The 27,442-nt window shown below is 49.6% G+C and overlaps 4 protein-coding genes across 6 annotated transcripts; 2 read left to right on the top strand and 2 right to left on the bottom strand.

Moving 5' to 3' along the window:
* The first annotated feature begins 1,729 nt into the window (after positions 1-1,729).
* Positions 1,730-5,825, top strand: LOC112887483 (probable xyloglucan glycosyltransferase 7). The gene is made up of 6 exons (XM_025953659.1): positions 1,730-1,955; positions 2,112-2,939; positions 3,515-3,823; positions 3,914-4,204; positions 4,288-4,401; positions 4,823-5,825. The coding sequence occupies exons 2-6, from the start codon at positions 2,214-2,216 to the stop codon at positions 5,444-5,446; spliced, it is 2,064 nt and encodes a 687-aa protein (XP_025809444.1). The 5' UTR covers positions 1,730-1,955; positions 2,112-2,213; the 3' UTR covers positions 5,447-5,825.
* Positions 5,826-8,230: 2,405 nt separating this feature from the next.
* LOC112887342 lies at positions 8,231-12,060 on the bottom strand. Its single transcript, XM_025953485.1, has 3 exons — positions 11,380-12,060; positions 9,353-9,540; positions 8,231-9,115 (listed from the first exon to the last, which is right to left on the bottom strand). Exons 1-3 carry the CDS (start codon positions 12,038-12,040, stop codon positions 8,621-8,623), a joined length of 1,344 nt encoding a protein of 447 aa, XP_025809270.1. The 5' UTR covers positions 12,041-12,060; the 3' UTR covers positions 8,231-8,620.
* Positions 12,061-14,316: 2,256 nt separating this feature from the next.
* On the top strand, positions 14,317-15,751 carry LOC112887296. Its single transcript, XM_025953436.1, has one exon. The coding sequence runs from the start codon at positions 14,574-14,576 to the stop codon at positions 15,087-15,089; it is 516 nt and encodes a 171-aa protein (XP_025809221.1). The 5' UTR covers positions 14,317-14,573; the 3' UTR covers positions 15,090-15,751.
* Positions 15,752-21,596: 5,845 nt separating this feature from the next.
* Positions 21,597-25,257, bottom strand: LOC112887260. 3 transcript variants are annotated; one of them, XR_003227541.1, is made up of 3 exons: positions 24,759-25,257; positions 24,508-24,593; positions 21,597-22,169 (listed from the first exon to the last, which is right to left on the bottom strand). XR_003227541.1 is itself a non-coding variant. In XM_025953391.1 (3 exons), exons 1-3 carry the CDS (start codon positions 25,034-25,036, stop codon positions 22,059-22,061), a joined length of 417 nt encoding a protein of 138 aa, XP_025809176.1. In that variant the 5' UTR covers positions 25,037-25,257; the 3' UTR covers positions 21,597-22,058. The 3 variants fall into 3 exon arrangements, 2 of the variants coding, with proteins under 2 accessions (XP_025809176.1, XP_025809175.1); XM_025953391.1 differs by having other exon boundaries at positions 24,817-25,257; XM_025953390.1 differs by lacking the exon at positions 21,597-22,169 and adding an exon at positions 22,899-23,548 and having other exon boundaries at positions 24,817-25,257.
* Positions 25,258-27,442: the final 2,185 nt, after the last annotated feature.

Raw genomic sequence — 27,442 nt, forward strand, 5'->3', positions numbered from 1 at the left:
GAGTCTTTGTGGCTCATCGGCAAGTGTTTGAGCCTCCGGCTTGGTGTGGAGCGGCAACGACGGCTTTGTGCTGGGGACGAGGAGGCGTTTCCTTCGTGGGAAGTCCGCAGTGAAGACGGTGTCAAGGTGACCGGGGAACTTGGCGTGAGTCTCAGTGGGCGAACCTTTGTGGCAAGTTAAGAGAAGTCCCGGAAGAAACTTGGTGACCGGAAAGCAATACTCTTTGTAAGTGCTTCAATAACGTGGACTAGAAATGGTTTAGTGCTTACCGATACCACAGGATAAATTCTCGTATCAAGAGTTTTCTTTCTCTTATTCCTTCCTTTACGTTTTCTCGTGTCAAAAGTTTGCAACTTGTGTGTCTTTGCTTCCTTATAGTTCCAAACTAAAATTGGCTATAAAAACTAAAATTGGTTAAAATTACAAAACTTATTTGGAATAAGAGTTTTACACTAAATGAACCGCAATTGCACGTATTCTAGATTATATTTTGTACAATCTGAACCATATGTTAAGATTAGTACAGCAATAACAATTTCCACTCAGACTAGTCTAATCGAGGCTGGGCGCAGGTAACGCAAAGCAAGGTAGCGCCGCCCCATTAAACGCGAGCACGTCCACCGCATCGCTCGTTGGCGGACCCGCTGCGTCTGCCAGGAACCTGGATGATGGACGGGTATGGGCTCGCTGCACGATTGGGATCTTCAGGAGTGACCCCGGTGGGATGCTGCTGTTCATATCCTGTCCCCAGTAATCACTCCCGCCTCCCATATAACCCAGCGTGTTGGTGGCGGAGATCATGCTGTCTCTGGCGGCTAAATGGCCTGCCTGCTCCTCGATCCATGCCTCCGTGCAGATAAAGCGCCATTTGGGATCGCCTCATAGATCAGCACTGCTGGTGTATATTTTTGCACGTATGATTAGGGTACCGAGTCCGGCAAACCCTAATCCGAGAGATCTCCGGAGCTGCCATTTTTTTTCCGTGGATGCTACTAGTTTTGTCCCGGCGCCCGGATTCGATCGATCGACCGATCGCCGGAGGTACTCCTGCTGTCCCGTGCCGTAATCATGGGGCGTTGTTAATGCAACCAAGCAGGCAGCTTGTCTCCACTCCGGCCGCGCCGTAGATCCAATCTCGCCCCCGTTCTCCCTCCATTGTCCTTTCCGACCCTCTCTCCTGCTCCGGCCTTCCCTACACACCAACAGTGCCGCACTGGCACTGCATCCGTGCATGCTGACAGGACGCAGGCAGAACCGATCGATTCCATGCCTGATGTCTGGAACAGCATCACCTCGTCGATACCAGAGATTAACGATGGTTCTTTTGCTTGATTTTCTGGTCAGATTTTATTTACAGAGCCTTGGGTAGCGAATAGGGACTGGACGCGTCTTTGACCTGACTGCTAGTAGGCTACAGCCGGCAGCAGGCGAGTAGAGCAGTGAGCTGCTGGCGGCGGGCGGGATAATTCCTTCCTGCGAGCTGTGCCGGCGTGGGAGCCAGAGCGCGCCCCCCGGCCGGGCCGGCCCGGCCCGGCCGCCACCGACAGGCGCCAGGCTGCAACCGCACGCAACGAATAGACCGTCGTGCGAGCCCACTCGGCGGCACGCCCACGCGCCGCGGTCAGAGGAGGCGCCCGGCAGGAACCAACCAAACCAACCGACCCAACCGCGGCCGCGACGCGCGGTTGAAAAGAAGGGGGAAGAGGAAAAAAATAGCCGCTTCCGGTTTCCACCGGCTGAGCAGCCAGAAGCTGCTGCCGCGCCGCTGCTGCTTTTAACCACTCCACTCGGTTACGCGGTGGTGGTGGTGGGGTGTCTCGGGCGGGGCGGAGGGGGAGAGCCAAAAGGGGCGGCTTTTTTTTAGTCGACGGCGACGGTGGCGAGAGACGGGGACAGGGAGGGGCGGCCTGCGAATAAATAAAAGCGGGGGCGAGCTCGTCTGCTAGACCGACGTGGTGAGCTGTTCTTCCGCTCTCTCTCCCTTCTCTCTCTCTCTCTCTCTCTCTCTCTCTCTGTGTTTGTGTGTGTGTGTCTGTGCTCGCGGCATATGCTGGCTGGCCTGCCGCGGTGGTGGTCGTCTTCCGGCTATTAAGGCCGTTCTTGATGAGTAGGTGAGGGAGGAGGAGGAGAGCTCGGGTCGTCGCTGCGTGCCTGGGTTCGTGTGCGGGCCGTTTGAAGGAGAGGGGGGTCGTGGTGGTGCTGTGGCCGTGCCAATGGCGCCGTCGTGGTGGGGGAGGGACGCGAGGGCCAATGGCGGCGGCGGCGGGACGCCGGTGGTGGTGAAGATGGAGAACCCCAACTGGTCCATCTCCGAGGTCTCCGCGTCGGAGGTGGCGCCGGACTCGCCGGCGGGCGGCGGCGGGGGCAAGGCCGGGCGGGGCAAGAACGCGCGCCAGATCACGTGGGTGCTGCTCCTCAAGGCGCACCGTGCCGCGGGACGGCTCACGGGGGCGGCCTCCGCCGCGCTCGCCGTCGCGGCCGCCGCGCGCCGCAGGGTGGCGGCGGGGCGGACGGACTCCGACGCCGCGCCCGGGGAGAACACCGCGCTGCGCACGCGCTTCTACGGATGCATCCGGGTGTTCCTAGTGCTGTCCCTGCTGCTGCTCGCCGTCGAGGTGGCGGCGTACCTCCAGGGGTGGCACCTCGACGTGGAAGAGGGGCTCCTCGCCGTCGACGGGCTCTTCGCCGCCGCCTACGCGGGCTGGATGCGCGCCCGCCTCGACTACCTCGCGCCGCCGCTGCAGTTCCTCACCAACGCCTGCGTCGTCCTCTTCTTGATCCAGAGCGTCGACCGCCTTGTCCTTTGCCTCGGCTGCTTCTGGATCAGGCTCAAGGGAATCAAGCCCGTGCCGCTGGCGGCCGGCAAGGAGGACGTTGAGGCCGGCGCCGAGGACTTCCCCATGGTGCTCGTGCAGATGCCCATGTGCAATGAGAGGGAGGTAAGGTCAAAGCGATCGTCAATCACCCTTCCCCTTGCATAGTTCCTTTTTGGTTCTTGCTCGTGCGTGCTCAAGGTGGAATTTTGGGATCAAAAGATTCGGTTTTCGAGCTGCATTTTGGGCTTATTGGTGACTCCTGTCCCCTAGTTCTAGTCAACCAAGCACAAATAGAGTGGAGGGAATGCATTGGTCTTGATCTTTGACTTATGTCTCCAATCACAGTTTTTGTGCTTTCTGGAGTTTAAAGCTGCTTTGGTCATTACCTAATTGGAACCTTAGAGTAGCAGAAATTAATTTCTTCATTACAAACTTTAGATTTTTTGCGGTTGGTATTCGTACTTCAGAAGCACACTTCGTTTCTTGGTATCCAAATGTCGGTGTGCATGTTGTCACCGACAAGTTAAGAATTGGGATTGCTAGTGAGTGAATATCATATAACTGTAGCATAAATCACAGCTTCACAAACCTGGAGCATGAGAAGCGGCCAATAAGAGATGATCCATCTTTACGCACAACTGCACTTCCTTTCAAACATCAGTTCAATTCAGTTAACATCTTTAATTTGAATGTTGCAGGTGTACCAGCAGTCCATCGGTGCAGTTTGCAGCCTGGACTGGCCAAGGTCAAACTTCCTTGTCCAAGTGCTCGATGATTCTGATGATGCTACCACTTCAGCACTTATCAAGGAGGAAGTGGAGAAATGGCAGCGGGAAGGTGTGCGCATAATATACCGGCACCGGGTGATCCGGGATGGCTATAAGGCTGGAAACCTGAAATCAGCCATGAACTGCAGTTATGTGAAAGATTATGAGTTTGTTGTCATCTTTGATGCCGATTTCCAACCACAAGCAGATTTCCTGAAGCGCACCGTCCCCCATTTCAAGGTTTGGCTCAATTGAACAATGCTAGCTGCTCTACTTGACAACTAGTCCTATTAGTTGTGTTTTCTGACACTTCAATTGTGTAACTTCCAGGGAAAGGACGATGTTGGGTTGGTTCAGGCAAGATGGTCTTTTGTAAACAAGGATGAGAACTTGCTTACCAGACTTCAGAACATAAATCTTTGCTTCCACTTTGAGGTGGAGCAGCAGGTGAATGGGGCGTTTCTGAACTTCTTCGGGTTTAACGGCACTGCGGGAGTGTGGAGAATTAAGGCTCTTGAGGATTCTGGAGGATGGATGGAGAGGACAACAGTGGAGGATATGGACATAGCTGTCCGAGCACATCTCAAGGGATGGAAGTTTGTCTTCCTAAATGATGTTGAGGTATTGGCGCAATTTTCTCTGTTTCTTACACAATATTTCTAATGTAAAGGCATGCCAACTAACCTGTGTAACTTCTCTTTCAGTGTCAATGCGAGTTACCAGAATCCTATGAAGCTTACAGAAAGCAGCAACACCGGTGGCACTCAGGTCCCATGCAATTGTTTAGGCTCTGCTTTGTGGACATAATCAAATCTAAGGTATGGCACTTTCTGCTGTCACAACTGTGAAAGCTAAAATATCTGGCAAAAGTATTAAGCATGGCCAGTAAAATGCTTTTTTGCAAGGGCCCTTTATCTTTATATTGTTTGGTTTCATAGGAATATATCACAAGATGAAGTAATTGTGTGAAGTATCAACTACATCGTTGTAGCAAAAACGAAAACATTGAACTAGAAGCTGATCTTTGAAATATTTGATATGCTAGCCTTATGCATCTTTTATTTTCAATTCATTTAAATCATTGTTTTAATCTACCACAATTTCGGAGTGCACTTGCTTTGTCTTTTTTTATTCCTTTTTGTTCACATTTTGGCTTTTATGTTCATGCTTTACTTGCACAGTGTAGGCATGGCATTATTGGATAGTTGGCCTGATGTTGCTGCTTACTTTCTACTGCAGATTGGATTCTGGAAGAAATTCAATCTCATATTCCTTTTCTTCCTCCTCCGGAAGCTCATCCTACCATTCTATTCGTTCACCCTTTTCTGTGTCATCCTTCCCATGACAATGTTCGTTCCTGAAGCTGAACTCCCCGCATGGGTAGTATGCTACATTCCAGCTACAATGTCCATCCTCAACATCCTCCCAGCCCCAAAATCTTTCCCGTTCATTGTTCCATACCTTCTGTTTGAGAACACCATGTCAGTAACCAAGTTCAATGCCATGATTTCTGGCCTGTTCCAGCTCGGGAGTGCCTATGAGTGGGTCGTCACCAAGAAATCAGGTCGTTCTTCTGAGGGCGATCTCCTTGCCCTCGTCGAAAAGCACTCCAAGCAACAAAGAGTAGGTTCTGCGCCCAATCTTGACGCACTAACAAAGGAGGAGTCAAATCCTAAAAAGGAATCAAAGAAGAAGAAGCACAATAGGATCTACAGAAAGGAACTCGCACTGTCCTTCCTTCTGCTAACAGCAGCCGCCCGCAGCTTGCTGTCTGCCCAGGGCATCCATTTCTACTTCCTCCTGTTCCAGGGGGTCTCATTCTTGGTCGTCGGTCTCGACCTGATCGGCGAGCAAGTGGAGTGACAGAAATAAGGAGTATAATGGGTTCTTTTTCTTTTTGTCTGAAGAAATCTTTGCAAGCATCTAAGCGGCTCTTTGTAAAGGGAAGGGCGTCGCACTCTTTGATGCTTACACGAGGAAGCTCTGGTCCCTATTCCAGGGGTCGAGATTCACCAGAGATACTGAAATGTGGAGCTGTAGATAGGTATAGTTTGGATTTAGCCTGTGAGATGCTTTTATTCTTTCAGGTCTCGATTCTTTTGTAAGAATATTTCTGTGCCTAGATGGGTTCTTTCTTTCTTTCTTTCTTTCTTGACAGACTTTACCTTCAAATGAAGATAATACTTGTGGTTACCATGTATTTGATCAATCAATTACCATGATAATTGAGATGCATGCCCTACATGTAGTTCCATCATTTTTCTAGGAAGTTTGATTTAGGTAGAATTACTCACCCGTTACATCACCATCATGTATCATGCTTGCAAGCTGAGAAGGGTGCTGGTATGGGTCACAGTTGGAGCCCGTTTCAGCTCCGAAGAAACGGGGCCGTGTTCCATCTTTGCTACAAGCCGTCCTTGTCCTCATCATGTGCATTTGGCAGGGATATGCTTGTTTGTGTGATTCGTGTCCCAATCCCTGAGAAGGACAGCGATCCATGAGTGTGTCCCTCCCGCTTGCAGCAATCCATGTGGAAGCAAATAGGAAAATGCTAGCCACTAGGAGCATAGGAGTAAGCTCGTTTGGCCTGCCGCCTGATGGCGCTTGCTCTCCTAACCTTCCAATTGGCGGTCTGGCATCCAGAAGTAGAAGCAGTTGCTGTCAAGTGAGGAGTGCATCTGCTGGATTTTGTGGAGTGGTTTCAGAGGACCAGCAGCTCTGTTGGTTTTTCCTTCGGCCTTTTCACAAGGCCTGGCGGTCGAGTGCTGGACATGTGACTGGGAGGGCCCGTCTGTTCGAGGAAAAACCTCAAAGAGTACCAGCTCAGGTTCAGCTCGGACGGAATTCGGATGGACTGGCCGCAGTTCCTGACGAGTTCAGTTTCTACTACTTCTACCTTCTGAGCAGTTCGTTGGAAACAATCAGTCCCCACCTCACATCAGCTCAGCTTTTAGAAACCTTTATCTACCTTGTTTCCCGAACAGTGGACGCAAAAAAGAAAATTTTAAAAAATCCGGCAAGTCCCCATCGCACATCTTGATCAGTGGATGCGATGCCGCACATGGCGCCAATGCCGCGAGGAAAGCGGAGGGAGGACGGGCCCTTTGCTTCGCCACGTCCCCTTCGCGCTCGAGATCTCGGACATAATCAAAGCACGCTTTTTTCTCGCCCGGCAAGTGAGTGATCCTACACAAAACAGGCCCTTAATTTTGTCCGTAAACAAGCTCAGCAGAGTTCCCCGGACGGCGACGCGCCATCGGCCGGTGACGCGCGCGCGCGCGGATGCCACCGCGCGAGACAGTGCGGCCGGACCGACAGCCAGCGGCTGGAATTTGACGTCTGGGAGCAGATCACAGCGCGCGCTGCGGCGCCTTCTCTTTTGAAGGTGAGCCGTGAGGACAGCGGCGGCAGCGGGCGGCCGCCGTTTCCGGCTGGCCGGGGCAGCGCGGCGAGCGAGCCGCTCTGCTTGCTTGGTCGCGTCTGGGCGTGTGCGTGCCCGTCTCCGTCCCCTTCGCATGTGACCATGTGCGTGCCTGACCGGCCGGCGCCATCCGCCAGGCGCCAGTCGTCTCCTCCTTAGCCTGTCTCCAGCGATATCCTCCAAATCCCATCCTCTACATCCTTCATTTACAGAATTCTCTACAAGATTCTCTTCTCTATATCTCATTTCTCTCCAACAACGTTCTCTAAATCTCGTTCTCTATACATTAAACCCTATATTAGAAACGTATTTTATTCCAAATTTTTGTACGTACGTATTTATCATACCTCAAACGCTATGGACATATTTTATTTTTATTTAATTCAGTGTTTGAAACGTAAAGAAAAAATAGAGAAGAGGAGAGAGAATCTCTATATATAGAGGAAACCTGTAGCGTTCTTTATTTTAGAGTTAGAGAACCGTTTAAAGAACGCTGCTGAAGCACCAGAGAACGGAATCTTCCTTATAGGACGGGACCTTTACGGTCATCCGCTGGAGATAGCCTTATATCTGATTTGGCCGCTTGACTGCGGGCGCAGGGCGCCGTCGTCAGGTGCGGATTTGGTGGCGCGTGACGCGCACCGCCCCCGGCCTCGCATCACATGGGCTCCATATCGCTCTGCCGACCCGGGTTTAGGAAAGACGGGTCCTCACGCAGCCGCGGATGGGCGGCGGCAACATGCGCGCGCGAGACACGCGGAGCAGGGTGCAATGGCAATGGCTGCCCCCGCCCCTGCCCGGTCGCTTCCCTCTCCGGGGCGTGAGAGTGAGAGGCGGCGCCGGCAGCCCGGGCGGCCTCCGCCGAAAGGCGGAGAGGGGAGAGCAGCGGCGTGGTCCCGTCCCGTCGCTCCCTCCGCGCCCACCTGACTCTGACCGCGCGGTCTCGCCGTCACGAAGGGGGGCACGCCGATGGCACAACACGAGCGCCGTCCGCCCGCCCGCCCCCGTCAGCCGCCGCGGCGCGTCCCCTCGGCACTGCCGCAGGGCCTGGCACCGCAGCGACCAGGCCGCGGCATCCCATGGCGCCGTGTCCAAAACAACGCAGACTGCTCACTGCTGTAGACTTCGAATGAGAGAACTGAAGGATCAGACCCAGAACAGAACCGACAGACCCGCGATAGCTTTGCCGACTGAAATATCACGACCACAATAACGAGTGCACACTGTTACCAAACCTCGAGATCAAAGATTCAGATCTCAATTATTGCTCAGGGGCCATGAAGTTCAGATAGACAGGGTGGTAGGTTTACACTACAGAAGGCCCATAGAGAGCTCTCTATGTACAGGACGAGGTTAATAATACAGATGCAGTGCTCGCCATAACACTAACACGAGCTGCAAAGACTTGCTTATCATTAAGATTCCGCATCTAGGGTATCCAAGACTGAGCTACTCCTTGGATTCATTAATTCCGGTCTCTAATAATAGTAACAAAGCATTGATCCTTGGATGTGATCTCGGCCCTACTCCCTTGAAGCCAGCATGTGGTTGCGGGAGTGTCGGATCAGAGATGATTGTGCAACAGGACCAGATTTTGAGCTAACCTGTCCACTTGGCTATTGCCCATCCCTTTTATTCGCATCATCGTCCTCGTCGTCTTCCAGATCGCTGAAGGACACGTCTTCCTCATGCCCTAATGAAGTTCTGTTATTTGCTGCACCGAACTCTTCAAAAGGATCATCATCAGGCCACTCATCAACTTCATCTTCGTCAGTTTCAAACCGAAGCTTGGACGGGACGGGTGAAGTCTTGCTCTCGTTTTTCACTGCCAACTCTTCCTCAATCACTGACTTGTCAACTATTTCCACGCCAGTTGTTGAAATCGGGAATTTTTCAGACTCAATTTCTGGCGTGATATCGGAAGTGGGTTCTTCAAATGATGAAATCTCTGATGTCTCAGCTTTATCTTGGATGCTTGAAGGTTGAATCACCTTCTCTTCAGCAGGAGCAGTGGATGCATTCATATTCTCTGATGATTCACCAGAAAACTTGGATCCCCGCTTATTTTGAGCCTGTAAAGTTTGCAACAATTGCTCCCTTGCTTCTAGGATCTGTATGAATAAGAAGGTTTTAAGGTATACTCAAGTGAAATTAAAGTAAAAAAGAAACTTGGCCCCCAAAAATGAAAGGTAAGGAAAGAATCAAATCAGACACTCATTCTATAGTCTGCACAAAAAAATGCACTTGTGAACCATCCATTGTAATGCATGTGGTGCAGAAATCCATAGCTAACAAAAAAACACATTGGGCCACAACAGATACATGCTGTAGATGATCTAGGATATTACCTGTGGCGTTGAAAGAAGTTCAGCATCTTGCTTGTTGAGTTTTGTGTGCAAAAGAACAAAGTAGATCTTCCAAAAACACGCTTCAGTCATATCAGTAGAGCAAATCTGAATCTTTAAATCTGATAAACCTGGGACAAGGTGCTCTATAGACAGCGCATGCACATATTGAGCATCCGACAGTTCAAAATCTAGAAAAGCAAGAGAAACTATGTTAAGATACAAGTCCGCTATGACAGAAATCTTTGAGGTCTGTTCCACATAATGTGATTGCACTTCTATTAACAACAAATGGAAAGTATGAGTAAAGAAGCAAAAGAAGCGGGACATAATTTATTCATTCCATAAGTAAATGTAAATGGACATCAAAACAAGAGGACTCAGGTGAACTTAAATAGCTAAAGTTATGCATTCTTGCAGCAGGTAGTAAAATGTATGACTTGGTGACAAAGGCAGTAGAAAAAATGGCAAATATTATGTCATTGAATGTGATCCTGTGATCAATAGAACACAAAACACACAATCAACCAACAAACATGAATGGTAATCGCAGGATATAATATTACAGAATACGATGCAGGATACAAAATCGTACATCCATTATTCTTTTTACTATTTTCCATCCATGGTATGGTTCACAACCCTGAATTCCAAAGGAAACTGTACTTCCCATTGTCAGACGAAATATTCAGGAAATGTGCTGTTTCTACCATATGGTCACAGGGATCTTGGCAACAAAGAAAACCATTTTTTGAAACCAAGTTAGAATGATTATGAATTTAGTTTAATTTGAATCATTGATTCTAACACAAAAATGTATATCCACTAGCTCAGAACCTGCAGATTACATGGTCCACTGTGTACATAGAATCCATGTGTAATATTGTCTTTCAAATTTCAGGTTGCTGAGCAAGCTAAACTAGCAAAATATAGGCTAGCAGGTATGGGCCAACTACCAGTATAGGTAACACCCAAAGCACATATGATGATATTCCATATTTCAGAGTTAGGGTTGATCTATTTCACTAATTGCATAGAACTGAACATGAATGATCCAGGAATTCTAAAACATGAGAACTAAATGATATATCACCAATCAATGCTTGTCTGGTTAAAGCAAACAGTATCATAGATACAAAGACTCTGTGGTCAACAGAAATATGATACAAGGCATCTTGACAATGCTGCCTCACCAGTACCAGTAACTAAAATAAAGAATAAAGTGTTCACCTAGTCATAAGCCCAAAATTCAAAACTAATGGAAAACAGATGCATTATAAAAAAATTTCCAAGGCCCAATATATAAAGAAACCAAAGTACCAGCAAGCTAGAACAGTCAAATATAATGTCGAAGCTCCAGAAAGGATCCAGTTCCACCCCACCTATGGTATCAGTTCATCACCATTAATAGTGGTAAACATCAGAATTTTCATTATTGATTCATACTACTCGTGGAATTGTGGAGTTAAAAAAAGCAGCCTCCAGTCCAACAGACTATCTTTCACAGTAACGCCCAAAGTACAAACAAAACTAAATCAAACTAAACAGCTCAACTTTAGCATGGGATCTAACAACATATAGTTTGGGTGCTGATCAGTACACTTTTTCAAGCAGCATTTCACAAATGTAATCACAGTTCACAGGATCAGTACAGGTCAGCATAACTTGTATTGTTTCCCATGCATGTCGATAGAGTGAAAAGAAGTACTTAGTAATCTACTCCACAAAAATGCTCGAGTTAATATAACACAGTCTGAGCAAACATAAATTAAGTATCGGCAAAATTAAGCAAGCAAAATCCAGAACTAAGTTTTCCAACTTCAATTGATTTTCTTCCCCACCAATATCAATCAAATGTGCTAACATTAATAAAGGAAAAGCACTCCATTTAAGCTTTCCCAGTCCAGTTACTTCTCTTCCCCACCAATCTCAACCAAATACACTAAGTTAATATAGGAAAAGCGCTCCATTTTACCAAAATTCATAGAAATTTTCAAATGGAACGCCACTAAAAAGGCACTAACTGTTACCATCGGCATAGCGCTCGCTGATGAAGAGGGGGAAATCGAGCCATGTCTCGGGCCGCGTTGAGATATGCCTAACGAACACCACCACTTCCTCGGTGACGCCCGGAACCGGCTCCCCCTCGTCGGCGTCCCCCTGCCCGAACGGCAGGATCGACGAGGCGATCTTGGAGATCTCGGCCACGGCCAAGTTGTTCTGCAGCATCGAGAAGCCGCTCCTCACCCTCCCGCCGATTTCCGCCAGATCGCTCCGGATCCCCGCGATCCGCGGGGACAGCGCCTCGGCCTCCTCCCCGTCCGCACCCCCGTCCCCAACCTCCTCATCCTCTTCGCCCTCCCCATGAGACGCGGCGCCGGCGCGCGTGGTCGAGGACTCCGGCGGCGGCGCGAGGAACGATGCGACGCCCCAGAGGCGGCGGGTGAGGGTCTCGGTGAGCTCGGAGATGTCGTCCTTAACGCGGCGGCTCGGCGTGCCGGGCTGCTGCTCGGGCTCCTCGGCGCCGGGGTCCTGGTTAGTGCCGCGGCCGCGCGGCGAGGACACCTCCTCCCCCGGGCCCGCCCCGCTCACGGCGGAGGCGGGCTCAGGCTCCGGCTCGTCGGCGTCGGAGTCGGGCTCCCCGCGCGGTGCGGAGAGGGTGGCCGCGATGGAGCGCGCGAGCCACGACATAGCGCGTGCCTGCGGGCGGAAGAGGGCTTCGTGTGGGGGTGGCCGGCCGGTCAGGGGAAGATTGGGGATTACTCGCTCTGGGTGGGGGCGAGGCCAGATTCGTTAGGAGCCCTGCGATCAAGAGCGGACGGCGGATCAAGCTGCGATACTCCGAGTCAAAGACGGACACGGGGTTTGTTCCCATATCAGGTGCTCTACCTGCTCATCGCCCCGCGCCAACAAAATTCGCGCGCGCGCCACGCCCACGAATTTTGCACACCTCCGGGCACGACTCAAATCTTGCTGGTTCCGCCGCTCTCTCGCCCTCTCCCCCTCCGCCGTCAACGGTCTTCCAGTTCCAGTTGTTGTTCTAATCCTCCTCTGATCTCTGCCCTAAGGTGAACTCGCACCCGCCCGCCCACCATGCCTCCACTCGCGGCGAAAACGCCGCAGCCCGGCGACTCCGCGTCGTCCACCCCCGCGGACGACAGGGTCATTGCCTTCCTCCGCCAGAAGCTCGCCGGCGAGCCTCTCCCCGCCGCCGCCGCCGCCGCCGCGCATTTCCACGACGCCATCAGTGTCGCCTTCATCGTGGTTCGGCGGCACTGCTCTCTGGAGACTGGAGTTGCTGATCAGCAACGGGGCCAACGCGTGCCGAGGGCCGAGGCATAGCCAGAATTCCTAGAAACTCCGTCAATCCATAGTTCAGACTTCAGAAGCTCAAGATGAGGAAGACTTGGTCACAATGGCGATGTGATCCACCTGAGCGCCATACCGGCTTGTAATAGGATAGTAGTACTTCTATTCTGGCACTGGTTTCTCCGCTGTAAACCGTGCAAACGGTCCTGTGCTGTAAACCGTGCAAACGGTCCTGTTCTAACTTGGGCCTTAGAGCAACTCTGAAAATAGTTCCGTAACAACGTAATCTGATTACAGGGAATATGATTCCATCAGATCCTGTTTGTTTCAGCTCCACTGTAATCAAACTCTTTCACTTCGGTGTTCTATTTTTCACTTCTGCGATGTAAAACTCTTTCTAGACTACGAAACCATGTAAACTCTTTCACCATCTGCCGGCCTGTAAGGGGCCAATGAATGAATAAAATACCAGGTGGGGGATTCTCTTCCCCTTTCATTGAACCTTCAAGAAAAAAAAACTGTAACCAGACTCAACTAACCACTAGCATAACAAGTCGCTCAGGAAAACACTGAGCACAACTAAGAGCTCAAATCTTGCTCTGGATAGCCTCTCCATCTTATGATCACGTCCCAATCGATGAATTCTCCAGTCCAACGTCAAATCCTCTCCGGTCTATTTTAAGCTATCTGAAAGTGCTGAAACAGTAAAAGGTTGGGTCAGGGGTCAGGAGCCTACCAACAACAGCACGGACGAACTCAACCCGCTATCGCTTAGTTTGTTCAGAAAAGTAACAGAAAAAACCGACGCGCTGCAACACTCTGGTGTTTTTCCTTGTCCTGACGAAGCAGTGCAGCAAGATAGGCATGTGAATCGCGGAATCGGTTTGGCGTGCGTCGGCTGCGCATGAAGCAGTAGCCAAGTTCTTGTGTCGCTGATGATGCTTGTAGTCATTGTTCTTCGCAAGTCTGCACAAAATCTTGGCCCTTTGGCAGTTCTTAAGGCTGGGGGTTTAACCTCCTGAAACTCTAAAAAAAGGTCTGCACAAAACGTTCGACGATCTTGATTGCTTCGGCTGGTACGGATCGCAATATCTCTTGAGCAATCTCCTGATCAAAAGAAAGTGGAAAAATAGAAGATGAGCGAACAGAAAGGTGTCCCCAATATTTGACAGCCTCTTCTTTTGGTAAGAAAACAGAAAAAGAGAGTTGACAACCTCTGGATTTCGTGCAGCAAATGGCAAGGTCAAGGTAAGTTTGAATTTGCAATTCGTGCAGGAAGAAGTAGCGCATGTTAAACGTTTTGGGCGCTGAGAAGCTGCGCTCCAGTTTTATACTCCCATCTGAACAGTTCGGCATGCAAGTTTTGTCCCTTCAAGAACGATCCAATCCAACACAGCAGCTATCCCACTCCCACCCATACAGGGCAGCAACTTGTCCCGGATCCCATGCACCCGAGACCCGACCACTCTAGCGAGATCGCCTAGCCTGCGACTTTGACGAGTTCCGGGTGTTCGTTCAGAGTCTCCCACTCCCCAGCTGAACGTTTCTTCCCCCCCGGCGCCTTTGACTATCGCGGCGCCCGTTGCTTCCCTTTACAAAATGATGGGCGCGGCTACCGGTTCAACGAGACCTTCCGCGAAGCAAGCCGCCGCGGCGCGGGCACTACGACGCCGGGTTGCCATCCTCTTTATATGGCCGGCAGGAGGCAATCATCGGCTACTCATCAGGAAGGGGATCGATCGATCGCCCTCGTCCCCATCCACTGCCCGAGCCTTTGCGTGCCCGCGCCCACCTCGCCATTGACTTACTTGAGCAGCGCGCGCGCATGCCCACCAGGAGCTGCTAGATCGCTCCGCTCCGTTCCCACTACTCGGCTCTCTTGGCTCCTGCAGCTGCGGCGGCGGAGCCGGGAACGATGAGCAAGAAGAAGGCGGAGGGCAGCAAGCTGGGGCGGTGGCTGGGCGCGCCGGTGCGGGCGCTGTCGCGGGCGTGCGACTCGTACGCGCGGAGGATGTCGGCGTGCGCGGGGCGGATGCCCACGCACGCCGCCGCCTACGGCGGGCGTGGCGGGTTTGCGCCGGGGAGCATGCAGGCCGCGACGTTCAGCTCGCGCTCGCGCCGCGCCGGGGCCGGCGGCGAGGAGGACGTCAACGAGCTCGTCCGCGCCATGTCCCAGCGCCAGGCGTCCGGCCGCGGCGCCGGCGAGGGCGTGGCGGCCAGCGTGCCGGTCCGGAGCCGCAGCGTGGCGGTCGGGCGGATCGACGAGGACGCGCCGTGCGAGTTCGGCTCCGACGACGCCGTGCGCGTCGGCGGGCCCCCGGTGCGAAGGGCCCGCAGCGTCGCCGTGGGCAGCGCCGGCCTCGCCGCGCGCGCCGGCGGGTACGGCTCCGCTAAGAAGCAGCTAGGAGTGGGCGGCGTCGTGCGCGGCTGATAATCCGTCCGCCGGCGCACGCGGTCGGCGGCGCCAGTAACATCCTACGCGTGCCTTGCTAGCTTGACGTGCTCAGCCCGTCGCAATCCTGAGTTAGTTCAGCGTCTCAGTTTGTTTGTTTGTTTGTTTCCTGCGTGATGTGTGTTAGCGTGTGCGTTTTTAGGGGATCAGGGTTTGTCACGACCTGCCGGTGGCGGCCATGGCCATGTGAGCCAGGGACGCCACCAATACATGCGTGCGAAAGATTGAAGCGTGTGTCCAAGCAACAAGAGGGTCTGGTGTACATACAATATACAACGAATACGCACCGCTACTAGCCACGTTCTTGATTCGCCCGTCTCGTCGTCGTCACCGCAGCCGGTGGCCTGCATCCCCACCGCAGCCCGAGCCGGTGGAGTCCATCCAATTCCAAGCCGGCCATTCGACCGCCATTGTTTTACCTTAAGCTTTGACCTTGAGCATGTGCTAACGGCATCTACGCGATAGCTAACTCGTCCGTCGTCCTCGCTCGTCAGCGTGCATGTGTGTCCGCTGAAAAAAGAGCATTCCCGATGATTGTTGATCGTATCTGTCTTTGTCCGTGAGTGTTATCTCTCGTTCTAGTGCTGCGTCAGTGCCCCCAAGTGTTCGGATACGGTGTACTGGTAACTTGCTTGTGGGCTCGTCTCGCTCAAATCAGATGTGTATGAGTTGACAATGTTCCAGGGCGAGAGGGTACGACCACCGTATCGCGATGCGCAAGATGGCATGGCATGGCAAAACCGAAGTCGTGATCGAGCCCGTGGCGTGCGCGCTGCGCAGTACACCTCACGTTCAGACCTGATTAAGAAGCAAGGAACGAAGCTAGAAGCCGCCGGTCTTGGACCTGCGACTGGCGCCGTGGAGCTCGCCGGCGGCGAGCCTGACACTGAGGGTGAGGGGGAGGGGCGCGATCGAGCAGCGCAAGTAGTGCCGAGCGCGCGAGCTATATATGGACCACCTATGGTCGCTGACGCTCCGTTGCATTCCTAGCAGGCAGCACGTGTAGGATCGATCGCGCACGGAGGGACGGGTCCTTCGGTCTACCGTGCCAAACTGTTCAAACCACAAGGATTCAGACGGCAGAGAGCTCAACACGCTCCCATGTTATAGGACAAGTATATCGCTACACTTCAGCGGTATTATAAATTGTCTTATATAGACTCATGTAGAATTTTTAACGATGTGGAAGAGAGTGGGGGAGGAGAGAGAATAAGGTGGTTGTTTCCGTCTTATAGGCTAAAATTAAAGACTATGAGATCCCTTAGTATAAGTTGTCGTTGTCATATAACTTATAATATTTTATTTTTTTTATTCCACAAATTAAGGGATATAGTACTACTATAAGATAATAAAAACGACAAACTATTATATATTATACATATTATCTATTTAGTTATCTTAAGACGACGTATCTGTGCAGAAGACCGCCTATTAGCTTTCTCTTACCGTACCGCACGACATGCCGACATGCATGGTGCGGCGCAGACGTATGCGCGTGCACGATGGCCTGTCTACCACTACCAGCACCCGCCTCGCAAGCTTACAGCCAATACCGCGGCTACTTGTAGGCGTCCAGGTCACGCGGGAAGAAATCGTGCGCGCGGTGTCGGAGCTGATGGGCGGAGGGGAGGAGGCCGACGAGAGGAGGAAGGCCAAGGAGCAAAGCGATTTTACGGGGAGGAAGCTCACAGGGCCGTGGAGAAGGGAGGGTCGTCCTATGAAGACCTGACGAGGCTCATTGAAAGCTTCAGACAAAGTGGAGTGAAAGGAAACTAGGACAGATCAGTACAAGGCTCTGCTAAGATCTTGGACTTCACTCGTTGCTGTATAGCGCGTTGATACCACGAGTGGCTTTAGCCTTCGTGCTCGTGCATGATCCCTAACTATGCAGCCTGATGTTTACGGAGAGAGATTCATCAAACTATAGTTTTTTTACAATACTATTACAAAATTACAGGTTTAAGGCCGCACTTGTTTCAGTGTTTTCCTCCTCGGTTACTCTTGTTTCGTTTCTAGCTATCGCTAGTGCCTTGCAGTCCTCTGTGTGCCGCTTACCGGCTTGGGGACAGCTCAAGCTGCCGGTTTCATCTTTTTTTAGATAATGGGAAGATTGCATTAGTCCCAGCTTTGGCACTCAAGGAAGCTAATGCGGCAATGACCTTTACTTCCAACAAAATTACAGCAAAATACAATCACCGACCAGAGTCGGACCATCATCAGAAGTGCACAATCGCTACACTAAGACTCCTGTCACAGCCTTTAGGCTAATCATAGTGGGGGTTTCATAGCGAGTTTCATGGCATTAATTACCATAACACATCAGCATTTTTTATGATGTAGCACTGATTTAACGAGGGAAGAGAAGGAACCAGTTTCATCCCCATGACACTCTGCTAACTCGTTTCCAAGACGTTGGAAATGGCGTGAAACGACCACTGTGACCAACGTTGTTTCATGGGGGATCCCGTGCGCTAATAGATCAACTAGCATTTAATTACACTGGTTAGCTTTGGAAACAGTGAAATGAAACTCTCCATTGAGGTATAATATTTCATTCATCCCCCAAGCTGATGTGGCGTTCTTGAAAACAGGGATATGAAACCTCCCATTGTGATTAGCCTTAATATCTTCCGGAGATGCTGGTTTCATCCGGGACAACATTATTTTGTAACCTGTTTTATTCCTTCTATAATGAAATAGCAGGGTCTTTCTTTAAAAAAATATAAAACCACAGGTTTTGCACTGGTTTTATCACTCTAAACTACATATTTTGTGTTGACTTGTATCACAAAATTACATACTCCCTCTGTTTCCAAATTATTGTCGCCTTGACTTTTTCCATTATGTTTGACCATTCGTTTTACTCAAAATATTAGTTCCAATATGTAATATTATAAGTCATACTTCAATTTTCATTAGTGATAAAACAAATCATAACATAATATATGATAATTTTTAAATTTTTTTGAATAAGACGAATGATCAAACGTAGCGAAAGTTAACGGTGACAATATTTTGGAAATGAATGGAGTAATTTAGATGTCTAAGGCCCACTTGTCAGTGATAAGAAGATGGCTAAAATCTATAGTTTTACTATAAAATAGGCACAAAATCTGTACTTTTATGAAATAGAAGCTTAAATCTATAGTTTTGCGATCGTATTGTGAAAGAACCTGCTGTTTTTTGAATTTTACACTTTACAACTATAGAAACCGCTTTTGCCTAGTCTTCCGTTCCATTCAATGTTTAGCATACCGCATTGGCAAATACAAAGATTAACTCAGGATAGGGTTATAATCAGCATCGTAATGATGTTTAACATGAGGAGGGATGTGTTTTAACCCCACAATACATGAACCCTCATTACATGCATGACGAGCAAGATAATGTGCTACCCTATTCTGAGATCTATCACAATGAGTAATCTCGAAAACCTCTCCCAGGAGCAATTTGACTTCCCTCTTCAGTTCTGCCAACACCGACCTGTCCTCTTGGTTGGATTTAAGCGAGTTCACAATAGATAAGCAATCAGACTCCAAGATAACCGAATCCGGAATCCATTGAAGCGCCAGCTGTACACCCTCTTTTCACGCCAACAACTCTGCTTCTTCCGCATTAGCGCATCCAAACAGAACCCTTTCAGAGGAAAACAAAACCTGTCCTCTCTCATCCCGAGCAATGATACCGGCTGCAGCTTCCCCGATTCCACCTTGAATGCTGCATCAACATTTACTTTAACCTTACCCTTTTATCTGAAATCTTCTTCTTTGGGTCATGACATGCAAACCGGTCTAGAACTGGCTCCTTCCCATTAGCCTTCACATTAGTTTTCCCCATGTCAGTTAAAGTGACATGGTATTGATCTAGGAAATACCGCGACCCTTCTATGGATACTCTCATTTGTTCATGAACCAGCTGATTTCTATTCGCCCGGGTCTTCCAAAACAATAGCAATAAGAGATCCCTTTGAACATCTGTAGCACTTTGCAGCAGTCTTAGTAACCAATTATCACCGTCATCCTGGAACTGTAGCTCATCCGACAATGGCCAGATTTCACGCATGGCTGATCTTAACGCAACTGCCATCGTACAGGAGATCAATGCATGGTGTTCCGTTTCATCAGCTAATCCATAGATGGTACACCGCCCACTCGCCTCCAAGTGCCTGGCTTCCTTGTTCTTCTTTGTCGCGAGCGAGGCCAACGCAGCTCTCCAAGCAAAATGCTTAACTCTCGGTGGCACTTTTGATCTCCAAATACATCTCCATGCCGTTGATGAACCATCAGGTCTGCTGCTAGTAGATTGCTCGGCCAATCCAAATTTCAGATTAAACCCAATCATGTAAGCACTTCTCACGCTATAATATAAATACCTGATTTTTCATAATGCCATGCAACATAGTCATCCACACTACCCTGTGGTTTCTTCATCTTAGCAATTATGTCGGCATCGATCGGGTAGAAAATATGTTTAATGAGATCCATATCCCATGAACATGTTCGCTGATCCAACAATTCAGAAACCCACTTAAGTCTGGAGAGATTCTTCTTCCCTAGTGGCCTTAGAGAGGGTTCACGGCAGAACCAATTATCTCTCCATATCTTCGGCCTCCGGGAGGCGAGCTCGATCCAGAGCCTTCTCCGCCACCAGAAGGAGGAGAGGGGCTGGAAGGTGACTGGGATGCGGCGCCTCGACGCCTTCGCCCACGTCGAGAACATGATCGGAGCATCCGCAGCGCTCCTCGACGAGGCCATCGCGTACATGGAGATGGAGGCGGCAGCAGCACGACAGGCCATCCGCAACGAGGGGCCCTCCAACGACCCGGACCTCTCCTCCACCGAGGACTCCGTCGACGTCGTGCTCTCCGCGCGCGGCCTTACCACCGACAACACCGTCAAGGCCGCGGCGTCCGCGCGCAGCCTCGACCCCTCCAACGACGCCGTCTCCGCGCGCCGCTTCGCCTCCGACGACATCTCCTCCGCGTGCGGCCTGGTCATCGACTCCTCCACCCGCGGCCTCGCCACCGACGAGTTCGGCCCCGCTGGCCGCGACCCAGTCCCCGCCGACCCCCGCCTCTTCGCCGACGACGCCGAGCCGGTCGCGCGCGCTACCGCCGCCAGCGATGTCGCCCGTGACGAGGGCGTCATCGCCACCAACGCCTTGTCGCCGCGCGCCATGGTCCCCAACAACGACGCGGTGGTCGGCCCCCTCGACAGCATCGAGCTCGTTCCCGACGACCGCGTCCACTCCACCGATGACTCCCTCAAGTTCTCCTCCGCCCGCCGCCTCGCCGAAGCAATGCTCCAGGCGGGAACAGAAACAGGGCAGATGCAAGGGCCTTCCCCTGCACTCCTTCACATCGCCCACCAGGTGCTCGACACTACATCGTCCGCGTCGCCGAGGTGCGCACCACAGCCGGCGCCACCAACCTCCTCTACAGCGACAACAGAGTCGTGGAGCTGACCGACCGGATGCTCGAGGCGGGAACCGGTCTCCGCGCGCAGGCTCTCTTCCCGCCCCCGGCCATCGTCGACCTCGCTGCTTGGGTTGTCAGCGGCGACAGCCCAGGCGCGACTTCAGCCCCACGGTCCAGCAGCTCTTCAACCGCCTCCTCGACTTGGGAACGGCGCTCCGGCATCACCGTCTCGGGGGCCCCAGCTCCAATGTCCAGCGAGTCGTACAGGGGCTGTGTGCTCACGGAGCGCCACCCCACCGAGGCACTGCTTGGATACCTCCACACTGTGAGGCAGGTGGCTGTGGAGACGGTGCTGGACACCGGTGTCTCCAGAAGAGACTTCATGATTATTTGATCTGCCTAGATCGCAAAGTCTGATGGCTCGTTCAGTTTGGCTTGGGCGACCTCGATTTCGGCGTTTTCAATGTAGTTGAGCTTCAGTTTGGTGGTGAATTTCGCTTTGGGCATCTAGGAGTACAGTGGTACGGAGAAAACCGAGTGCATGTAGCCGACTTGGCTCGTTTCCTTTTGTTATCATTAGTACTCCATGCTGTGTCCGTAACATGCTGAATTACATAAATCTCTGCATCATCCTGATCATGCCTGTTGCCATTTGTTTGGAACTGTTACTGAAGCCTTGATCAAAGTCCGAAACTCTTCAGAAAATGCTAATGCTTGGTCAATGAGAAACCAAAAAAAAAATGATCACCAAGAAAATGCTAATGCTTGGTCAATGAGAAACCAAAAACAATGATCATCAACTTTATTGCTGAACAAATTTCCTGGTATGCATGTGTGTAGTAACCAAAAGCAGCCCAATTAGAAAGTAAGTAGAAAGGGATGGTTGTTCAGATTTCAGAACTTAGACCCTGAATTTTCAGAACTTAAGATTTCCAGAAAGCTGCGTATGCACGAAAACCTGAAATTTCATACCTTCAGATTTGCAGAAAACCTGAAATTTCTTGTGCATAAAAAGCATCGGCATTAATTACGGGGTTTTTTTTGCGGGCTTTTTGCTTTGCAAGTCGGGAAGGCCGGAACAGAATTTCTATTTTCTGGAAAATGTATCCAAGCCCTCGATTACAACTTGCAAACTAATGTTCTTCTATCATGCATCTGCATTTTTCATCTAGAAAAACACCTGCAATCTTTTCTTTGCCAAAAGCACATCTGTTTTCATGTAGATTATGACTTACTTTTGAGGAATTTATCGTCCATTACAGCTCCAAAAAATTGAATGGCACCGGCTGCAAGGCCCCCGAACATCCAGCTTTACAACCGAGGGAACTTTCGAAGCTATGTATCTGTCGATTGCCATGATCCCTTTATTGGCTTCCAAGATCATCTCATTATTTAGAGGGAAGCAGTCACCGGGTTTGTGGTCAGAAGTTACGGAACACCTACCAGTATTTTCTTCATCATCCTCATCAAATACACAGTCCAAGGTAACAGATTCTAGGTTTGTTGCACTCTCGAGAATATGACATGTTATCTCAACGATGCTCCTTGCGGAGCAGAAGCCAAAGATCATCAAATCCTTGAGGCTGTGATGCTTGTGTGGTGTTTCCAAAAACTGAATCAAAATTCATCTCAGACTGATATACCTGCAAAGAATCAAAACTAACGTCACTTAAAAGATTGGTACACCACAGATGCTAGACATCTATAGTAAAGTTGTGACTTACACCCAAGACAAAAGCTTCCAAAACAGGGGAAGCGTCAAGAAAAGAATCCAAAGGCAAAAAATCATATCCTTCAGAAAGACCTCCACCAAGACAAATTTGTAAGTGCTTTAGGTGGACGAACTTAGAAGCTACCATTGGTGTAGTAACCATCTCCAAAAAAAGATATCTTGTATGAATTACAACTCAGGAAATGAGTGAATGACTACTGACAAAAGCCAGCACTCCGGTAACTAACGATACAGTTTCAGATTATACCTCGCTATCTGAAGATAAGGAAAGAGTTTCGAGATTTGGCACAACATATGGAAGCTTGGTAATAGCGTAACACAGAAAGTTGGTTCATCCGAACATTGCAGATCTAGGCTCGTCGCGTTCAATGGTTGTCCCAATGAGAGTTGTACTAGGTTACCTTCAAAGTTGGTGGTGGAGAGATTTGGTGCTTTGCTCTCTATTATTTGCAGCATACTGCATCCAGACACAGTCAAGCAGCTGAATTGCTCCAGCATGCATGGTGTCTTCAGGCAGATTATCTCATTGCAATATGCAAGTTCCAACTGCATCAAAGCAGGAGCATTGGAGAGAAGGCATGCAAACTCATCCCCCGTGGCACAAACGTCATGCAAATGCAGTTTTGTTAGGCTTCTCAAGTGAAGGAGAATGATTTTGTGCAACGCACTGAACTCATCTCATTTACACATATTTATACACATCTACATGAGTGTTGTGAGGCAACAGAAAGGCAGCAGAAAGACCTAAACTAACGCTAACGTGCTCGTGAATACAGGAGCGTGAGCGCTACTCTAGTGGAGAGGATATCTCCATGATCCAACTGAATGGACCGAGTCATCTGTTCCTACATCAAGCAACCAATGCCACCCGTGGAATGGAAGGCACAGTGGGTGAGGTGAAGTTGACGAATCGAGCTTCCATTCCCACCAAACAAAAGTGAGCACGGGAAGCTTAAATTCCGGAGGTAACATAAGGTTGACATTTTCAATTCCTGGTGTGATACCAATCTGAAGCCAGTCGTTGAGATAACAAGGGTTGAGATCATGACAATCAGATATGTCAAGCTCGAGTGTCGTCATGCCATTTCCTGAGTGTTTTTTCAGAATCTGGTCAACTATACTAGTGAACGACCTTGTTATATCACCATTTGCAAACGTGAAGCCCAAAGTTTCCCTAGTGAGGATGAGGTTGGGATGTTGTAACCATGCATTTTGAAATGTGCGAGATACACAAGCAACACGGGCAGAATCTCGCATTGGTATTAGGGAATGTATATGACACCCGATGTCCTGCACAAGCATGTGGATAGTTATAAGAGAACATAGGGCCATATGGAATAACTTTCTACCACAAGTGCTCTATGCAATTGTGCATGCTTGCACAAACAAGCTTGCTTTACAGATGGCACTCGTCACAGATGAGAGGTGACACATAGGACCATTGTAACAAGGATTACCACGAAAGACCAACCCATTTTATGACTGATTAACATATCAGTGTGAAGATACGAGATGGATCTTCTCTTACTCTAAAGAAGATCTCTCTTCTGTATAACAGGATTATATTGGTAATTTTGTATGGGTTAATGGATTGCACTATTCACCCAAGCAATCATAAATGGAAAGATGTCTTATCCTACACCCACGGACCATGCAGCTAGCTCGACATGGCAAACAGAGCACATAATGAGCCGTCATGATCACATAAATGCAAAAACAATTATTCTAAAGTAGATTTTGAGTTTCTCATTGATGTCTTTAGTTTTGCGTTTAATGAACTAGGCACTACCAAAATTGCATTTGTTTGAAGCTTCATCCAAATGATCCAAAAAGGCATGGGGTAGAACCACCAGGGCTAATACTTTGAAAAGAAAAAGCTAGACATCAGAAACCAGCTATTTATCATGTGAGACAGGAATTACAAAGCAGAGTGATGGCAGGATGAAATTTGGCTATCTAAATTTCCTTTTATTTTTTTCAAGGCAGTATATATCTTTTAAAACTCTTCTACTCCTGTTCTTAATTATGACGTGTAGGACAAAAAATTTAGTTAATTGGAACTAGATTAGTAGTCTTGAACATCATATCTTAAAGAGTCAAGGTAGTGTTATATAGGGTTGTCAATTGTCATGTAACTAAATTCACCTCGATTATTAGGACTAAAATTAACAAGGTAGAGTACAGGAACACTGTTCCCATATTGTGCAGTTAGATCAACCATAGTGATGTTTTACTTGTATACAACGTACCTCTGGGAGGTTCGGTCCCGAAAATCTTATTCTTTTCCTACGCTGAGAGTTATCCTTCCTTGGTTTAGACATTGCAATCGACCCATCTGCAAAACACCACGCATGATCAGTTGGTCACAGTGTCACACCATAGTATCCTATTGATAATACAGATATTAACTCAAGACAATTTTTTCACAAAATAAAAGAACTCACAGAAGAAAAGATATTCGGGTTAAAAAAAAGATATTAAAGCAAGAACATGAGCATACATGGAACGGGATCTCGGAGAGGAGTAGCGAGGGGAGCTAAAAAGAGGCGGCAGCTTACTACGGGATCGGACTTTGTGGCGCCGCCGCGGCTCCTGCTGTTGTCTACACATGAGTCGCTTCAGCTCCAGCATCAGCAATCGCGATGGAGGCGGTGGTGCGGCGGCCGAAGGCGGTGGCGGAACGCGGCGGAGGAGCGGGCGGTTATCGCCGGCGATTTGGGGGAGGTTCGGGTTATGGGGGGGGCGGCGGCTGGTTCGGCGACATCCGCCGACAGTCATAGAAGGTTTGAGGGGGGGCAGCGGTCGGTACGGTGGCAGGCGGCGGCGCGACGGTGGGGCGAGGCGGCGGGGACGCCGCTAGAGCCGCGGGCGGCCAGCGGAGCCGACAGCGGGGAGCGGAACTGGAGCGCGCCGGTCAGGCGGGAAAGAGACACGCGGCGGCGGGCGCGGCCCCTTTCTCTACTCTATTCTCCCGCGCGGGCGTGGCCTGCTCATCACGTCTGGCGTCTGCCTCGTCAAAGGTTCCCCTACCAGTCTCTGTTTTTGGAACGCCGGCGACGCGGCTCACCACGTCATTACATCAAAGGTTCTGACACCACCCGCTGGCTATGTGCTCCCTTCTAGAAAGTAGAAACCACGAAAGCTGTCCTCACATGATCAGCCCGGCCCCGGCGTCTGGTTCCAGAAGACTGGACCAGTCGAGGGCGTCCTTCCAGACGGCCTTGCAAGCCGAACATCATCGGGGAAAGTATTGCAGCACTGCTCTGATCTTCGACAGATGAAAGATCACGTGAAAGTAACCTTGAAAGCAGTACACTAGCTAGTTGAACGCCGTTGAAGCTCAAAGTAGGGTGTGTTCGTTTCACCCCTCTAAAATCTGAAACATCTAAACTTTAGAGGTCCGGCACCGAACAGCTCTCTAATTCGATCTCTAATAAAACTGCGATGTCAGAGTTTATGGGTGATGATTACCGACAGCCAACATCATCACTTCATCCGTCTCAATCACAAGTCACTCTCACCGCTGTCGAAAACTCAAAACACCAATTCGTCGTTTCCTTCCTGCAGAAAATCCCGTTAATCCAGCCAGTCATTCAGGCATGTTATCTCTGCGCAGTAACCATTCACATTCCTTCCTAAGCTTTCAAGGAAAAATCATTTTTTTCCATCGACCGGATGTTCCACCGTGAAAAAAATCGTATTTAGAAGTTTTAAAAAAAAGTATGATATTTGACGAACGAGTAGCTGATACGATGAGAAATATCTAAACAAAATTTCAATCTTAAATCCAATTTCATTTAAAATATATAATATTAATAAATCATGGGAAAAGAACAAATTAACTGTTTTGTCCTTTTCATTTGTTTTTGTTCATGATTTGTTAACTTTGTATCTTTTAGTGGAAGTTGAGTTTGGAGCTGAAGTTTTACGTGCACGTTACGCACCATGTCAATTACACGTATATCGAGTTTTATAATTTTCCAAAGCTTCTAAATAAAACTTTTGATACGTTATTAAATTTCTCTCTTCGTGGGATGTCCTCCGATAAAAAAAAAAAAGAATGCCCATGGCAAGCTCTCAGCATGAACATGCGCTGCAGGTAGACAACGAAGTCGGCGGTGAAATCGAACCGTTCCCGCAGAACGTGCGAGGAAGTACCCCGTCGTGGGACCGCATCCGGCCGCCCGTTTGGACGTTCGCCAACCCCGCATCCGGCCGTGGGTCCGGGTGCCGTTGTGAATCGTGTCAAAGCCTAAATGGGCAGGGTTCAGAACATCGGGTAGTATGTCGTATTCAACTCGGCTTTTTTAGCCCCAAATCATATCCTGACGATTACGTTTGCACGCCCCGGCGGGAAATAAGCTCCTCCGATCCAGCCGGCATCAAAAAAGTATGTTCCATACGCTGGCAGAATGTAAACGGATTGTCTGTTCCATACGCTGAACGACTCGGTAGGTTGCATGATCGGATCTTCTGTCCATACGTATGTTCGGTGTAGGTGATTTTTATGAACGATACGTAACTTTTGCTGTTGAACGAGCAAGAGCATCTGAAGCATACAGGACGTACGGATGGTTCTGTTGTATTGGAAAATCCTTTCGTCGCAGAAATCCTGAAAATGTACGGGTTGAAAAAAAAAAGGAAGAGATGGAAGAAAAGTACCACCTGGAGGATAGCAGAACGAAAAAGTCGATACAAAAGAGGGCTGCTTTGTATCTGAAGAGTGATATATGTGGTAATGTATTCTTCTCTACTAATAATAATCTATAATCTTTCGTATATGGTATGTAGCCGCCTATGGATTTAACGGTGGTATATGGATCTGACTAATCATGGTTGGGTTGCGTCAAACTTGAAGGTCTTCCTTCCGACATGCCGACGTGGAGATCATTGGTATCTCGCCGTTCTGAATGGGAAGAGGCGGGAGGTGCAGATCCTAGATAAAACGGTGCGTACTTGTTTTTAACAGTTGCTCCTTTAGATGCATGTTTGTTAGATTTCAGGTCTATTCATACTCTCTCGCTGGTGAACGTAGCTGTTAGGGCTCCAAGCTCAAATCCATATCCATCGTCACCGACGGGGTCAAGGTCGAGGGTCAGAGGTGGAAGGACCTAATATAAATCTTGCTGGCGTTCGAACTCATCTTCACCGCTCCGGCGATCGCATCGCATCCGCGGCGTCGAC

This window comes from Panicum hallii, chromosome 3 (genome assembly GCF_002211085.1).
Source record: "Panicum hallii strain FIL2 chromosome 3, PHallii_v3.1, whole genome shotgun sequence".
NCBI lineage: Eukaryota > Viridiplantae > Streptophyta > Magnoliopsida > Poales > Poaceae > Panicum > Panicum hallii.

Coding starts and splice junctions, on each gene's coding strand:
- LOC112887260 (XM_025953390.1), bottom strand. CDS start 25,036: ATGACTGTCGGCGGATGTCGCCGAACCAGCCGCCGCCCCCCCCATAAC. Junction 24,594..24,816: donor CCACAAAGTCCGATCCCGTA/GTAAGCTGCCGC, acceptor GGTGTTTTGCAG/ATGGGTCGATTGCAATGTCT. Junction 23,549..24,507: donor CGGGACCGAACCTCCCAGAG/GTACGTTGTATA, acceptor ATGCTTGTGCAG/GACATCGGGTGTCATATACA.
- LOC112887483 (XM_025953659.1), top strand. CDS start 2,214: ATGGCGCCGTCGTGGTGGGGGAGGGACGCGAGGGCCAATGGCGGCGGC. Junction 2,940..3,514: donor CCATGTGCAATGAGAGGGAG/GTAAGGTCAAAG, acceptor TGAATGTTGCAG/GTGTACCAGCAGTCCATCGG. Junction 3,824..3,913: donor GCACCGTCCCCCATTTCAAG/GTTTGGCTCAAT, acceptor TGTAACTTCCAG/GGAAAGGACGATGTTGGGTT.
- LOC112887342 (XM_025953485.1), bottom strand. CDS start 12,040: ATGTCGTGGCTCGCGCGCTCCATCGCGGCCACCCTCTCCGCACCGCGC. Junction 9,541..11,379: donor CAGCGAGCGCTATGCCGATG/GTAACAGTTAGT, acceptor TTGCTTTTCTAG/ATTTTGAACTGTCGGATGCT. Junction 9,116..9,352: donor AACTTCTTTCAACGCCACAG/GTAATATCCTAG, acceptor TTATTCATACAG/ATCCTAGAAGCAAGGGAGCA.
- LOC112887296 (XM_025953436.1), top strand. CDS start 14,574: ATGAGCAAGAAGAAGGCGGAGGGCAGCAAGCTGGGGCGGTGGCTGGGC.